General features: G+C 35.5%; 1 protein-coding gene across 2 annotated transcripts; it reads right to left on the reverse strand.

The window, feature by feature from the left end:
* Nucleotides 1-769: 769 nt before the first annotated feature.
* LOC132279064 (uncharacterized) lies at nucleotides 770-4,797 on the reverse strand. Of its 2 annotated transcripts, none has more exons than XM_059780994.1 (2): nucleotides 4,287-4,797; nucleotides 770-4,146 (listed from the first exon to the last, which is right to left on the reverse strand). In XM_059780994.1, the coding sequence occupies exon 2, from the start codon at nucleotides 3,960-3,962 to the stop codon at nucleotides 1,128-1,130; it is 2,835 nt and encodes a 944-aa protein (XP_059636977.1). In that variant the 5' UTR covers nucleotides 3,963-4,146; nucleotides 4,287-4,797; the 3' UTR covers nucleotides 770-1,127. The 2 variants fall into 2 exon arrangements, with proteins under 2 accessions (XP_059636977.1, XP_059636976.1); XM_059780993.1 differs by having other exon boundaries at nucleotides 4,268-4,797.
* Nucleotides 4,798-16,608: the final 11,811 nt, after the last annotated feature.

Here is a 16,608-nt window from a genome sequence, read left to right on the forward strand (position 1 = left end):
AAAGAGATGATCCATGGACTCATTCATACCATAATAACTCATGAAAAAAAACACTACTAGGTGACATGTCTTGGTTGTTAATTTAATTTTGAATATTAATATAATAACCTCCCAACTTATCTTGTCAATACAACATCAGTCTTATGCCACCAATCCAATTCAATCTGTAACTGGAGTTACTCTGAACACTGCACTAGCGCAACATATCCTTGATTTATTTATTTTTATCCCTATTTACAAAACAAAGCAAAATAAATAATAATAATAATAATAAAACACGTGTGTCAAGTTGCATAGTATAGTCAATTAATCAGATGAGAGAAAAGGAATCAATCAGCTCTCAACAATCCCAATCCTACAAAATCAGGACAAAAGGCATAGTAAAACAAATATTGGATTCTACAAAATTGTTGTTCTAGATGCATCATGAATGGTCCTTCATCTAAAAGATATTTATCCATGAGAGATGGACAAAGTCAAGATCCATCAGCCTGCCTAACCCACATTATCTGACAAAAATGAAGTCAAATAACCTTCCCTCAACACAACAATTTCTGTCTCTAGGACCAACCAGCAAAAAGCTGTACCCATTCAAACACTAATGTCAAGGCATCATCATGGCTTCAAATTATTGCAAGCAAAGGAAAAGAAAAGGATTTTTTTGGTTTTTTACCTCCATCAACCCCCAATACCCCATTCATGACATGCCACTGTTTGCTTTCTTGGTTGAAATAACAGCACTAAGATTCAGGTACCCAATGTAATCAACTTTAATAGAACAAAAGCAGAAAATCTAATAAAACTCTATTTAATTCCAAAAGAACTTCCTTCTCTGATAATTGTTTTTAAACCAGACTATATAAACTGAAAATAGGATTTAAAGAAAAAAAAAAAAAATGAAATTCATCTTCTCCAAAGGAAGAGCTCCTAAAGGAAAGCAAAAGAAACAGGCCTCACAAAAACAGTACCTTTGCGCGCTCTCCTGTTTACATCAGCATCTCATACAAAATCAGAGTACTTGAATCAACCCTGACTTGAGGATGCCCACGTTCTGGGGATTGCAGAGGGGTCCATATTCTTTCGAAATGAACCAAAAAAATAAAAATATCCATACGAGTCTCCAAATCTTATGTTTCAAAGTCCTCTGGGACTGTGGATAATCGATCCTCTTCAACAAATGATGGATTTAGAAACTTTGCCACAAAAGCCCACATTTTATAAACATCTTCAAAGTTGGTTAGAAAACCAAGTGATGCTGTTACGACCTCAACCCGAAAGAACACCTTTTTACCATTTTGGTGGCCATTAGTCATTGGCTTGCACAGGGCTAAATCTTCCAGACCAAATGCCCCGTGATGCTGTTTTGGGCTGTCTACAATTTGTATGTGACTAAGGATACCAATGCCAAGAGATATGCCTTTTTTCTCAGCCAACTTCTGAACAACTTCTGGGTGAATCAGCCCCCCTTCCATGCTCTCTCTCACATTAAAAGCTACAGATGCACCCCTTTCATACTTGATCTTAGGGCCATATATTTGTACAAGAGGCACTCCCACACCATCAGCTGAACTGGGGAACTGAAGCTGAAGTAATGAGGTGACGAGCCAATTGATCAGATACCTCAGTCTAAGGGTGGTTTTGTTGAGACCTAACGTATTAATATGATCAAGATGCCGGCAGATTATCTCAGGCACCTCCATACACCACTCTTGCCCATCATCATATTCTCTATCAGTCATGTAATCATCATCGACGCTAGTTAGAGATATCTCCCCAGGTTCCAAGCAGCTTGTTGAACTTTCTTTCTGGCAGTCTTCCAAGCTAAAAGATGCTCTATGGCCCATGCTTACATTTCGAGCATTCTCTTCCAAACCAAAAAACCTACCATCAGTGTATTTGTTATTTTTCCTCCTTTCCAACAGTCTAAATTCTCCTTCTGTCTCCCTCCGTATAGCACTTTCCTTTATTTCTCGGCAAATTTTAGAGCTTGAGCGCGTTGAAGTACATTCAAGATTATCATGCCAAAAGCCAGAAGTATGGTCCTTGAGTCTGACTCCATTTAAAGCAGAACTCAACTTGGAAAGAGAATGCACCGAGTCTTCTTCAATTTCAACTTCTTCTTGAATCTCTCCAGGATGCAGGGAATCCACAAAATGTGTGCCATTTCCTGTGGTTGGATCTATTTCTGCAAACTGTTCTTCTTCAGGAATCCCCTTAACACGGTTCAGCTCTTGTGACACTGATAACACGACTGCATCAAAAGATAATACAGGATCATCATGTGGTCTGAGGTTTTCCCTTCTGTCATCATATATTGGGCTCTTAGAAACATTCGGTACAATTCTTGGGGATAGTTGCTTATTGTTTCTCCTGCCAGAAAACCATGATGGTTGTAATGGCGAATCAGATTTTTGTTTGGCCAATTGGCCAGAATCAGACCCATAAGGACTCTGACCCAAATCAATCCAGTATGATTTATCCGACAACTCATCGTCACTGAAAATTGGACTTTTCATGACCTCCCCTACTGAAATGCTCTCAGCTTCCTCAAATATGGTGCTCGCCCCATCCCTGTCTGAGCTGTTATCTTGCTCCAACTCTGTCTCAAAGACAGTCCTGACCTGGGTGGAAGTGAACACGCCTGAAAAAGCAGGTAATTGAGATACCCCAGGATTTTCAGATATCAATTCTTCATTCCCATTGACTGCATTATCTTCAATCCCTACAAGTCTATGCAGATCATCCAGAGAATCACTCAAGTACTGAGGGATAACTGGGACAATCCTTACCATTCCAGAGCCAGTATGACCGGATTGATTTTGAAGGGTTTTCATAACCGATTTCTTGATCAAAAGGCAACCAAACCCAGTTGGGTCAGAGCCAAATACCCTATAAAATGATGTAATAATAAAATCTGGCCGGAAGAGGGACAAACCTAGTGAATCCATGTCCTTGGGACCCAAAGATCCAGCATCAAGCAATACATGCCAATTGTTCTGCTGAGCTAGCGCCATCCATTGGTAAGAATACTTTGCCCCACTAACTCTGGACTGAACAGGGAACACAAAAAGCCCATTAGCAGAACCCTTCTTCCTCCTCTTCTTGTTTGATATCTGCTTTCTCAGCTCTCTAGAGCAGAGTTTCAAGGTTGGCCATTTGAACCAGGCATTATAAACCTTTGCACCCTTCTCTTTGGCACTATGAGCCATCCAATTCACAGACTGACTCTCGTGATCGAACATGGTCAACAACCTCTTGTTCGTCTGAAAAGGGTATGATTCAGCCAGCAACTTAAATGCTGAACCTCTACTAACAGTGAAAACAAGGCCATACTCATTTTCAGGGATGTTCAAATAATCCATAATCCTAGTTCTAATGTTGTGTTCTATAGTACCGTTCTCTGCACCCCCATAAAGGGCATGATTGCCTAAATTCGCAGTTATTTCCTTCAAGCTAAAATCTGATGAATCCCAATATTCAAGAGTTTGAATATAAGAAAACAACCCAAAACCACAGTAATCAAGACATACCTTGGCAGACGAATCCGAGAGGTTCTGGTATTCATCCGATCTCAATTGATCAATCTTCTCCGAAGATTGGAACTTTGGGTACATTGTGAGGAACTTAGAGAATGCAACTCGGAGGTCAGGAATGGATTCTTCACTGCAAAATGGTCTTTTTGCAGCAAGCGCAGTAGCAACCAAGAATTCCTTCTGGGCATTGAGCCTCGCAAGAGATCTCGACCTTCCCAAGTTCTTCTCTTGATTGGAAACCTCAGAATCGATGTCTTGCGATTTTGCGAGCGACCCATCTTCAGATGCCTCCTCAAGAGCCTCCCTGAGCTTGCTTTCCTGCAATTGTCTTAAAACCAATGGCTTTCTCTTACTCTCTCTCCTCTGGCTCTTCTTGTCTGTGATTAGAGCTGCACAGTGTGATATGGGCTTCCATAGCGAAAGATGCATGATTTCTAATGCTCTCTCTCTATCTCTCTCTCTCTCTCTCTCCAACTCAGTTTGACAGATACCCAGAAAAAGAAGAGCCAACAATAGTTCAGATTAGAACTTGAAAAAGGCTTTATCTATGTCATGTAAGACCCAAAGTGAAGAAGAGTGAGAGACATTTCAAACTTCAGTTGTACTTTAGAACCTGAAAATTTCAGAAAAAGATAAACACAGAATCTTGGACTGAGACTACTATAACTTTTGCAAGAGATCAAAGAAGAGTAAAGGAAAAGAAAACCAAAGCAGAATATTGATTTGGACCAAACCTTTAATGCGAAGACTAACCTAGCTTTAGCATTATTCAAGCTCCCATAATTGAGGGTTTCTTTTCAAATTCAACGCAGCAACATTGTAATCCCAGAAATTGAATAGACCTCAGGCTTAAACCACACCAAAGTTGCAAAGAACCAGAAATGGTTTCTTAAAGTTTAAGACAACAAGAACTCAAGAAATGGAAAGAGTTTTACAAGATACCAAGAATCAACCCAATTTGAAAAAATCCCAGATAAAAACCTTTGATAATGCCAATTCAAACAGAAAGAGAGAGAGAAAAAGGAAAAGCCAAAGGACCCAAAAAACCTTTAAAGCAAAGAGGAGTGAGTACCTAAAAGAGACGAATAATGTGAAGAGAATGATGAAAACAAAGAACTAAAACCATCGAAATGACTGGAAATAAAGAGCCGAGGAAAGTAATAACAGCGCAAAATAGGTCCAACAACCGCTCATTTTCTTTCACTACTCTGATTCAGTACTTTCACCAAACACTGTGTGTGTCTCTCTCTCTTTGTCATTTTAACACAATAAAAATGAACCTCATGCCATTAATTTTTCATTTACTACCGTTAGCAATCTGGTGATCCAAACGTGACTGCATTGAATGCTCTCTCTCTCTCTCTTCCCTCTCTCTCTCTCTCTCCTTGCAATTACTCCCATCATTTATTAGACGTCTCTCTCAGACTACTCTCTCTCCGTCAAAAATCATGTGCATCATATTTACAGTACGTTTCTGGACCACATGTAATCTGATCAATAAAAGTTGCGGGCTTGTACAAGTTTCTACGGTGCAGATGTTATCTAAAATCTCAATTGTGTACTGGAACGGGCCCTACAACAGTTGATTTGCAATATTTCTTCAGCAGAGGAAGAAAAGGTGTTGTCCAACCCCAAGTCGACGTTGCGATCTTAGCCGTCCGATGAAGTAGATCGCCACGGTTAGTGGCGGAGCGAGGATCTAAATGCAGACGATGGCACAGTGAATTTTTTTTTTTTTTGAAGAATTTTAGGAATAGAAGGAAAAATAGAAAGAAGAAGAAAAGGGAGAAGAAGAATGATAATACTTTGAAACAAAATAACTAAGCACGAGTATGGAAAATTTGACTTTTTAAAAAAAAAATTAAAAAAAATAAGAAATTAAAGAAATTTAAAGAGTAAATGAGGAAAAAAATGAAAAATGAAAAATGAAAAATTAAAGAAAATTTTGAAAATTTAGGGGTCATAATATACAAATGTCTATATATATGTACAAAAAATTATAAAAAATTATATATATAATATAGGGTGGGGTCAGGCCGGGGGCATGTTCGCATATACTGACTCCGTCATTGGTCACGGTGGTCACGGTGGAAGACATCTAAGCATCTCCAACCGTTGTATATATATTTTTGTGTAAATTTGATGTGTCATAATAAATTTACACAAAAATTTTGTACTAACTATTTTTAGCTCCAATAGTTATTTTATACCTTTTTGTGTAAAAAAAAAAAAAATCCTCCAATAACAACTAACCACATATCATACCTATGGTCATACATAACTTTTACAAACTTATTTGATTCATTTACTTTTTCGCGATTAAACCTCACGTCCCAATCCTTCTCAATTAGGAAAAAAATAATAATTTTCCCCTATATTTCACTTTCTACAAAAATAAAAAAAATATGCAATAACAATTGCGATTGAATTAATTGACTAATCACAAAAAGAGAAAAAAAAAATAATAATAACTTGTATAATTGTATCAAACAACAATTATATAAAATTGTGATTAAAATATATATATAATATTTGACTAGTACATATTTATCTCATTAGAATAGAATGTAAAAAGATAAAAAATTTAAAAAAAACCCTAGAATCTACAACGATGATTACAGAAGATAAGATGAAATGAAAGTGATAAATCAAATTATTTTTATTAAAAAAGAAAAATAAAAGATGGTCGAACATTTCTTACATTGCCGCCAGTTGCATATTCTTCTCTATGGCGCTCTAAAAGTGGGAGATAAAGAAGGGTAAAGGAATGAGAGACAAAAAGAGAACCGAGAGTGGGAAAGGGGGAGGAGAAAAAAAATATACTTGCGTGGGTGTGTAAAAGGGTTGTCTAAAACATGATTGTTGGAGCATCTCCAGCGATTTATTAAAAAATCTTTTTGTGTAAAATATACACTGCCACATCACTAATATGTAAAAGGGTTATGTATTGGTGATGTGGCAATGTATATTTTACGCAAATCGATTTTTTAATAGATCGCTGGATATGCTCTAACAGCTATGTTAGTAGTTTTAAAAAATTCATGTAAATAGTTTAGTAAAATCAATGTTGGCTGTTGATGTGCTGATGCTTAATATTTACTTAATATCGGATAATGCCTAGTTTGAAATGTTATTTTCTCTATAAAGAAAGTACAACCGCATAACAGTCATTTAACACATTTAAGTCAACATTGTAGGTAGGGAGGACAATCGAACGGATATGGAGCAGGATTGTCTAAATATATAAATATATATTGTTATTTATATTGTGATTAAATATATATATATTATTGAATAAATTATTTATTTTGACAGGATCATAAAAAATTATCAAAAAAAAAAAAAAAAGTTGCATTTTTTGACTGGATTGAAAAAAGTTAACTTTGTTGAATAAATATCTTCTTTTGACTGTCAAAAATAAAATTATTTGTATGGAATAAATTATTTTCTTTCAGGGAATTTTCGAAAAAAACAAAAAGATAATAAAGAAAGTAAGTAAGGTACAAAAAAGTTAAACTTGCATAAATGGTAGTTATAACATTAGAAATTAAGGGATGATGTAATAATGAATTTAAGGACCTTCTTGCCATTTCTTTTAAAAGAAAAAAATAAATGGAGCGTAATTGGAGAAAAGTGAAATCTGAATATCATCTCCCTAAATAAATTAATAAAATCTATAAATTCTATACAAATATAAATAATAATATATATAGTAAATAATATATACATAAAACCAACAACAATATAAATTTTATACAACTAATAGAACGAGTCAAACAACAATGAAAAGTTTTAGTGGCCAAAAAATTAGAAAATAGTGACAATTAAACTATAATAGAGAGAGGTTTAATCCATAAGCACACATACACATCATGGCTAAAGAAAAGTGGTCTTATCTCAAATGATAAAATAGGATTCTACCGAATTTGCTGCTTCACTCATTTTCTTTTATTGTAATTTAATACTATCGTACCATATCATTCAAAGGCAATCAAAATTTTTGAATGGAAAGAGCAAACGATCACATTGTAAAAAACCCAAATTGATACAAATGATAAAACAAGATACTTCCAAAAAAATTTGTGACTCATTTTCTTTTACGATGTGGGGGTAACAATGTACGTGTACTAGGAAATGAAATAAAGAACCTCGTCTACTTTTGTCAGTAGGAGAGAAGATGGAAAAATGAGTCACCGGCGATACGTAAATTACAGTCGAGGGCGGATTCATTGCCAATGAAATAAGCTAATAATTGAACATAAATTTAGTTGACTTGAATTTGTTTTGGATGGACTAATACTAGTAATAAATTTAACTAATTTGGACTTATTTGGATATACTAATGCTAACAATATTACACACATACACACACATATCTTTCTAGTTTGTATAATTTTAGTTACCTCCTCTACGAGTGGCCGGCATTCATATGCGATGACCGAAATAATGAAATTACTCTTCTATCCTCATTATTTTAATTCATATTTAATTCAAAAAATATTGATTGTAAATTTACTTTTATGCCTATTACACATCTAGTAATATAAAAACAAAACAAGAGAGAGAGTAGAAAATTGTAGAGAGAAAAGGTTAGGGTTCTTCTTATTCCTCGTCAATTCTTCTACATAGATAATGAGTGTCAGTACTCAAGATCTCAAAGCCGACCCAGTTAAGAAAAAAAGTTTCTTTATAGCTAAAATCGATAATAAATCAAAACCCATTTGCAAAAACCCAAAATTTGACCATTTTGGAAATGGATCCTTTCCAAGGAAATTTGTCTCCTACCATCTATAAGTATTTAATCTTACTGCTGGTAAGGTGCCACATCAACAACTTAATTAACTAATAAATATGGTATCGTTTGGACTAAAAATGCTGCGGTTCTTTCTGTACACACAAATTTTGTAAGTCTGCAATAGAAACAAAATATGGAGCAAATAGAATAATATTTGATTAAGTTGGATAAATGGGGTACAATTTTCTGTAATATTCTTTAGAAAGAATAGAATAAGGCTCTCTGATTCGATCTCCTGTTTAGTTGGTTGGATTCAAGGGCTGCACGAGCTTGATCTTGAATCACCGTGAAATTTGGATGAAGAACGACACGTCTTTGGATGCGCTTGTTATTGATCACCGTAAAATTTGATAAAGAACGGCATGATTGGATGTGTTTGTTGTTCTTCGCTTTTGGGTTTGGATTCTAAATTTGTGTCTTTGACTTCTGAGTCTCTGGATTTCTGAGTCTATAGATTTCTGGACTTCTAAATTCTAAATTTGTGTACCCTTTCCTTCTTCATTCAGGCCTCTATTTATAGGCTTCTTGGATTAATATGGTGATGACACGTGTCATCTTCTGATAAGGATAAAATCATAACTGGGTCGGACTGGTTATATTATGATAATTATCCTTAAATATAATTATTCCAAATATATTTTATTAGGAATACTTATCTTTTTTTATTTATTTAATCATCTGGGTTGGGCTAATTGAATAATTTAATTGGACCAAGCTTGGCCAATTAAATAACTTAATTAAACATTAAGCCCATATTTCATGGGTACATTTGTCAAAACCAAAGCCCACTAAAATTTTAGTGTGACGACCCTGGATTTTTCAACCCAGTGTCTACTGTGATAACCCAAACCGGATCCAGAAATGCGGAAGCAGAAGAAGCAAAATGGCCTCAAGAGATGTACATCATCCCTAAGGCACCATGATGACTCCCCATGAAGCCATGGAACTCAAGGAAAACAAGTGCGGAAGCAAGAGATCGGAAAGACAACAATTAAGTCCCCAAGGGCAAGATAGTCATTTCTGAGAATATAGATTCGGGTGCCACCGAGCACATCACTAGAAAGACAACGAAAACCCAATCAAGATGGACTCAAAAATCGCATGATTCGGAGTCCGGACGAAGGAGAAACGACCAGACGAAGAAAAACGAGCACTTAAGGCTAAAAGGGTAAAATGTTAATTCCAAACTGAAATGAGAACCCACATGTACACCACTGGATAGAAAATGAAAAATTAACAAAGATGGACTCAAGAATCGCATGATTCGGAGTCCGGATGGCAAAGATATCAAGTCCTGAAATCGAAGAAAGGGAAACCCTATCCCGGTTCGAACAAAATTCTAACACTACCTTACTAAAACTTGAATATCTTGAGCTAAAAGATGAATCTAAAGCTCTAATTAGTACCATTGGAAATCTTGTTTCGACGCAGCCAATTTAGACTCAAGAACGGACCAATTCCAAGTTAAAACGAGTGAGATATGGCCCGTTGAAGAAAGGCATCTGGGGCAGGAACAGTAACAGCGGGCGCCCGCCCAAAACCCGCGGGCGCCACCCCCAAATGGGCAGAATCATGGGAAATGGTGCGGAGTATCCCTGTGCATAGTGGGGGCCCGCCAAGACCTGCGGGCGCCCGCCCAAATGGGCAGAACCCTAGGTCAAATGCAGCAACAGTGATTTAGCAGAAAATTGAACTTGCGATGAGGTTTTCGAGGTCAAGACGACATTTTTCGGAAAAACACGAAAAAGAAACTCCTCCTAAAATCACATTTTTTATGTATTGGAGTTGAGAACGGAATTTATTTCCCAAAGGAAATACCCAAAATGCCCTTAAGCTAGAATTTTCAACAAAAAGGGGAAATGAATCCGTAGGAGGCTCAAAACGCAAACGAAAGGGTTTTTCCAGGAAACGATCATGCACGCAAATGTAAATAGTAATTTTGAGCGCGCGGGAATGGTCCGCGGCTCCTGGAAATGGCCGAGTCAAAATTCGACCCCCCCAACGGCTAAAAAGGCAAAAATGGACTTAAAATGGAAAATTTGAAAACTAAAATCAACAAATGGTTTCAAATTACCGTTTTGCCCTTGGCCACACTTCATACATGACTAATGAGATCCTATGGAAGAATCAAAATGGAATTCCCACACCCAATACAAACATGGTGAAACAAAAACTCAATATTTTTTCAATATTTTCATAATAATCCATGAAGTCAAAAATTACATAAGATACAAATTACACCCCATTGGCCTCCAGCCTTATCTTATATATGTCAAATACATTGTAAAGAGTATACTCATATACACAATACATATATGGAATCAAATATATACATTTGACATATAAAGCTACAAAATGACATTTCATGCTAACATTTGCATGAAATGGAAACTTAGAAGCTACAAGCCATCCAAAGAATGATGAGCACCAGGAACCAAGTCTTCGTACCTATAATATGCCCCAGTAACGTAGGGGTGAGCAACATAAAGCTACTTGTAGGAGATGAGCATGCATCAACCTAGCGTTTTACGGTTTTATCACCTTATGGTGAAACATGCTAAAGGGGTTCATGCCTTCTAACGTCTATGTCATAGTGAGACTTAGGGAAGCTACCTTAGAGTGTTTCTAGCATAAATCACATCATTCATGCATTTCAACAACATAGAAACATGTTATACAAAGCAAAAAGAATCATGATATATGTACATACATGAAACAAGTCAAAGTTGGGATAATCTAAGAACACGATAAGAAGGATGCATGAATATAGATCAACATGGATTGCATTATCAATACAATTAAGCAAGATTGGAACACCTCATTTAACAAGACAAGGAATATAAATGCATAATATCTATGCTAATGACAAGGTTAGAGCATTCTAATTTACACGATAGGAGTCATATAAGATATCAAGAACAGGGCATAATATCTATGCGATTAACAAGGTTTGTGCATTTCATAAAACACGTCAAGGAGTAACATATGGAATCAAGGATAAGGCATACTATCTATGCACGTAAACAAGGATGGAATATTCCATATAACACGACAATAAGTATACTTGGATATAAGTTAACAAGAATTACATTATCAATGCAATTTACATGATTGGACTACACCAATTAACATGACAAGAAGTATACTTGAAATCACGAATGAAGCATAAAATCTATGCAAAGAGACAAGATTGGTGCATTTCACATATCACGACAAAGACAAGGTGTGAAATCAACCAATGTGGAAACTTGGATATCGCCCGGATTAAAACCGTACTCTTGAGATCACTTTAGGGCTACTAACCCATAGGTACCTTTCCCCTAATGCGCACTATAGTTGTAGGAGGACATTCCCCAGTACTAGAACCAAGTCCTAGCCATGACAATTCTTGATTGATATCCCCAAGTCCCAAAATCAACAAGTTGTGCAAGTCAATATTGTATCAAAATACAAGAAATGCATTAATCACGTTTCATGCACAACCAAAATTTTGGAACATACAAGTCATGCCCTAAGTACTCAACTATGATGGCATGTGAAATGTCAAGAAACCATAGTATGCAACTATATAGATAACAACCATGATATGTAATGCTTGGAATTCATTGAAGAAAATATACCACGAGTATAAGATACATGATTCAACTACTTTCAAAACAACACATGAGTAATAAAATCATTCCAAGATAAGTGTACAAGTTCATTAACTAACTTAATGAGATCAAGATACAAGGGGTCACAATGCTTGATAAAAAGATGAAGGTTCATGAAATTCAAGTCAAGTTCACAAGTTTAACAAGAATTCTATAACAAGACATGATTAGCTCGATGGAAGCATACAAAGGAATTTAATCTACTTAAGGGATTAAATTATCAAGATTTAAAGGTGAGTCAAAATGTTTATGTCATGGACGAGTTTAATGTCAAATTACAAGTGCATTGCATACAAGGCACCACTATGTGAGTTAAGTCTCATACAAAGGAATTAAATGAATATAAGTTTCAAAACTTATCCGATTATTCTCGATTTGACACACTTGAAGGAATTTGTCAAGGAAATCATGAATACCACGTTAGAAATTTAGTCAAGTTCAAAGAATCATTGAATATGTTTTAATTAATCATTTTAATTAAAAACCTTAGATTTTGGAATTCATCCAAATACTCTCAAGTTAATGTATAACACACAACATGTCAAGACTTGATTTAAAAACACGAAACGGGTGAATTACATGCGAAACACGATCATGTGTATTAAACTTTAACACTAGAAAAATAATAATTGAAAGGTTTCAAAACCTAATCAAATATTCTAGATTTAATATATGTGAAACTACATGGCATGTACATCATGAATATTAAGTCAAAAATCGAATGGAGTGAATAGTACACTTAGGGCAAATTAATTAATCAATTAATTAAATATTCTCTAGATTTTTAAACAACTCTGATTACTCCTAATTTAATCTATGTTGATGAGCATGCTAGGGCCTAATATAATATGCTAACACATATTGATTTCAAGCTAGTTAAGGCCATGTGAATTAATCTTTCACTTAAGATAAATATTAAATAAAATTTTTATTTCTTGTTCAAATATACTCAATTTAATATATGTCAATGACCATATTATGGAGTAATATAATACCATGCTACATGTTCAAAACAAGTTATGAGCAACCGGGAAAATCAAATCCAGTACAAGAAAAATAAATAATAAAATCTCTAGATTTCATATTTAAGCATGTAAACAAGTTGTATAAGCATCAATAGCATGCTATATAACAAGAATTAAACCTAGAACATCCCCTACCTCAATTTGAGGTGAAGACCTCAAATCCCCACTGAAATAAAAGTACTCCGAATCTAACGATACCGGGAGGTTTTGTCGGGGACAACACCGTGAACAAGAATCCGCAAGAAGCCCTATGAAAATCTCAATTTGACTCCAAACCTGAACTCAAAAAATCATCAGAAATGGATTCTAATAAGGGCATAAGGAGTGCGTCGTCAAGAGAAACATTAAATGTTAATGTCGAAAACTTTTCATCAAAGAAAAGTGAACCAAAAGAGGAGAGAGAAGATGGCAGCCATGGCTGCCATGGATCCGGCCAAGAGAGGAGAGGAAGATGATGAAATCCGACTTTTTGACTTTAAGTCCCCCTATTTATAGAAAATCTCAAAAAGTGCCCCGAAAGGGCCCCGCCGGGTCTGGAAAAGTGAAATTTGAGCAGACGCGCTCAAACGGAAAAACTCTATGAACAAAAAAGATTCAAAATGATAAAATATGAACAACGGATGAAATAGAGTCAAAAAATGAGTCCCGAGCAGAAAGATATGCCCCGAACAAGTTCGGTGGCAACCGGGTCCAGAAACTCTTAAACTAGAGAAAAATGACCAGAATGGAATTCTATGAGTACGTGACTTGACGAAATGTGAAAATGAATCCCATATGAGGATCCAAGCACCAGACAAGATATTTTGCAATAACTTTCGTTAATTGCACAATGGCCCCTACAAAAAAGGTTAACTGCAAAACTGTCCCAGAATGAAAATATATTCCAAAAGATATTTTCTTAGATATCCCTGAAATAAAATATCTTCAAAAGATATTTATGAAAAACACCCCAAGAAATGAAAAAGATTCTGAAGAATTTTGCATCCATGCCCCTATGGACACCAGGAACAACCAGAGTACTTTCTTGCAAAAGTAAAGATACGTATTTCGTAGAAACCACATAAGACCAAGATATGTGAAGTCAAAAACTAACTCCGAGTATGAAAAGTGAGGTTGTGCCAAAAACTGACAAACGAGAATAAGACAAAATAGGGAAAATGACGAAATAACGCATAGTGTCCGAAAAGTGAAAATGCAGAAATGACTCAGTCCTCAAAGGAAGTTGTCAATACACACGAAAGAGTCTCAGAAACAATTTCTGAGCACTCGAGAAGACACTATGTGAGAAGAAATAGAGCTCAGAAAGGAAAATTAAACGGAAAAAATTTATCTGTAAAATTTCAGGAAAAATGAAAGGGAGGTAAATGATCGGGTCGTTACATTTAGTGTCTAGAAATTGCCCCCACTCCAAGTCCCAAGATTGACAGGACTTATTTCCTTTTTCAAGTGGGACTTGAAGTATCCAGCTTTCCTTTTCTTCTTTCTTCTTCTTCTTTTTTATTTTTTATTTTTATTTTTTTTTATCTAACTTTGGATTGTAAGATTTCCTCTTTTGCTTTTCTATCCAACTTTGGATTGGAATTTTACTTTCCTATTTGAACTGAATTATACAAATCCCAATACAACTTGGAGGTATCTTGTTGCCTATATATATCCTCACTATTATAAGGTTTGACATCAATTCTAATAATCTCTGAAGACTTGTTAGATTACAACTTCTGAAGATTGTGTTGAATTGTAGCCTCTGCTTGAACACACACAAATAATTGGTATGTCTTCTTTTTTTTTTTTTTTTTTTTTTTTTAAATCACGTTTTTTTCCATGATTTTTTTTTTCACCCCCTTTTTTTCACTTTGTTTTTTTTTTTTTTTTTTTTTTTTTTTTTACAAGATTATTCTTATTCTTATTATTATTATTTTCACTTTTTTTTTTTTTTTTTTTTTTTTTTTTTTTTTTTTCACGTTCCTCTAACCTTTTTATTTTTTATTTTTTTAGGGTTTGATTGGGTAGCCAACTATAGCAGAAATTGAAATCCTCCTTTTAGACAACACCGATCGAGCTTCAAAATTTGTTTGATGTTCCATCATGGTGGTATTCAAGTGTTTTATGAAGCAAAAGATGACTATCTTAGAGAGTGAAAATAGTCAACGAGTCTAAGGAACGACATTAAGTGTATATGACTCACTTTTTGGTCGCAATGCCATTCAAGTGCCTGATCCTGATAACAAATATTATTCATCTCATTGGACATGCACGGCCACATGCGAACTCACTAACTTTGGTCTTGATCAGATTAATGTAGAATCTATTGTCTCTGAAGCCTTGATATTAAATTCTTCACTTCATGAGAGAGTTGTTGAGGAAAACCGGTTTTCACTCTTGGGTCTCAATGCTCAGACGAAAGAAATATCATGGAGTATTCCCTGTAAACTTTCTGCTGAATTGCAATACACCGAACTATATTAGGAGTGGTTAGAAGATATCTTGGCGCGTTTCCACAACTTTCTATTAAAACAACAACTATATGGTGCTTTATTCGCCTGCCTATTTTCCTATGATCGCTATGAAGATGTATTCAAAGCATTCCTTGAATATTGGTGCCCAGCCACTAATACTCTTCATTGTTCTAATTGGCGAGTTGTCAATTTCCCTTTGAGATTTATATATGCTAGGCAGTCTCCCTCATCAAGAAACAATTTATAATGAAGTTATTCATTGCGCAGACGAACTCTCGATTGCTAGCAACAACAAAAATTCTCTCCCCTTGAGTTGTCAACACCTATTTTTGGCCTTCCACAGACTTTCCAAGAAGTATAAAGGAGATCAGAATGTGAAGATATCTGACTAGATTAATTTCTGGTTTAAAGGTGCATTAAGACATGTCAAACCTTCAAAGAGATCAACAAAAAATAAAGTTCAACGTCTTATGAGGACTCAAAACCCCTCTGGTGTGATCCCTCATCTCCGGCCGATGGCCACTAAAGAGAAAGAAGTATTTATCAACCTTGGTGTAGATGAAGCATCGAGAGACACCACTTATCTAGCTGCTTTTTTAGCATGTTGGCTCTGCAAATTTGCCTTACCTGCACACCTTGGCAACATGATTCGTCTTGGGACTTTCAAGGTTGCAAGCATGTTAGCAGATGGCTGCAACATTTGTCTTTCCATCCTGGTTTTGGCAAGTATTTACAGAGGCTTGAACGAGATTGTTTCCTCACCAAATCCTGGAAACTGCTCTGCGATATTTCCTATATACTATGTATTTGGATGGTTGAGTGAATATTTCAGAACTAATTTCGTCGTTCCTAATATCAACTATTGGCCTAGAATGACATTATATGCAGGCGAAGGAGGAGCAAGACACTTTGACGATTTTAAAGCACAAAATTTATTCAGATCATATAAAGGAATAAATTTAACTCGCATGGCTAAGCGATCTGCAAAACAGCGACTCATTGTGGATAATGGCAATATGATAAAGGCCGACTCTGACACCCTAATCAGTCTTCGATCATGTTATTTGACATTGCGCAAAAATGACTGTCTCATCATTGAGTTGTATAGTCTACACAGATTTAGCCGACAATTTGGGTACCACCAAG

The sequence above is a fragment of the Cornus florida genome, unplaced genomic scaffold, assembly GCF_030987335.1.
Source record: "Cornus florida cultivar Cherokee Brave unplaced genomic scaffold, ASM3098733v1 CherokeeBrave_3.0.0_Hap2_Chr10, whole genome shotgun sequence".
Lineage (NCBI taxonomy): Eukaryota > Viridiplantae > Streptophyta > Magnoliopsida > Cornales > Cornaceae > Cornus > Cornus florida.

Excerpts from the sequence above, each read along its gene's own strand:
- LOC132279064 (XM_059780994.1), bottom strand. The coding sequence starts at position 3,962 with ATGCATCTTTCGCTATGGAAGCCCATATCACACTGTGCAGCTCTAATC.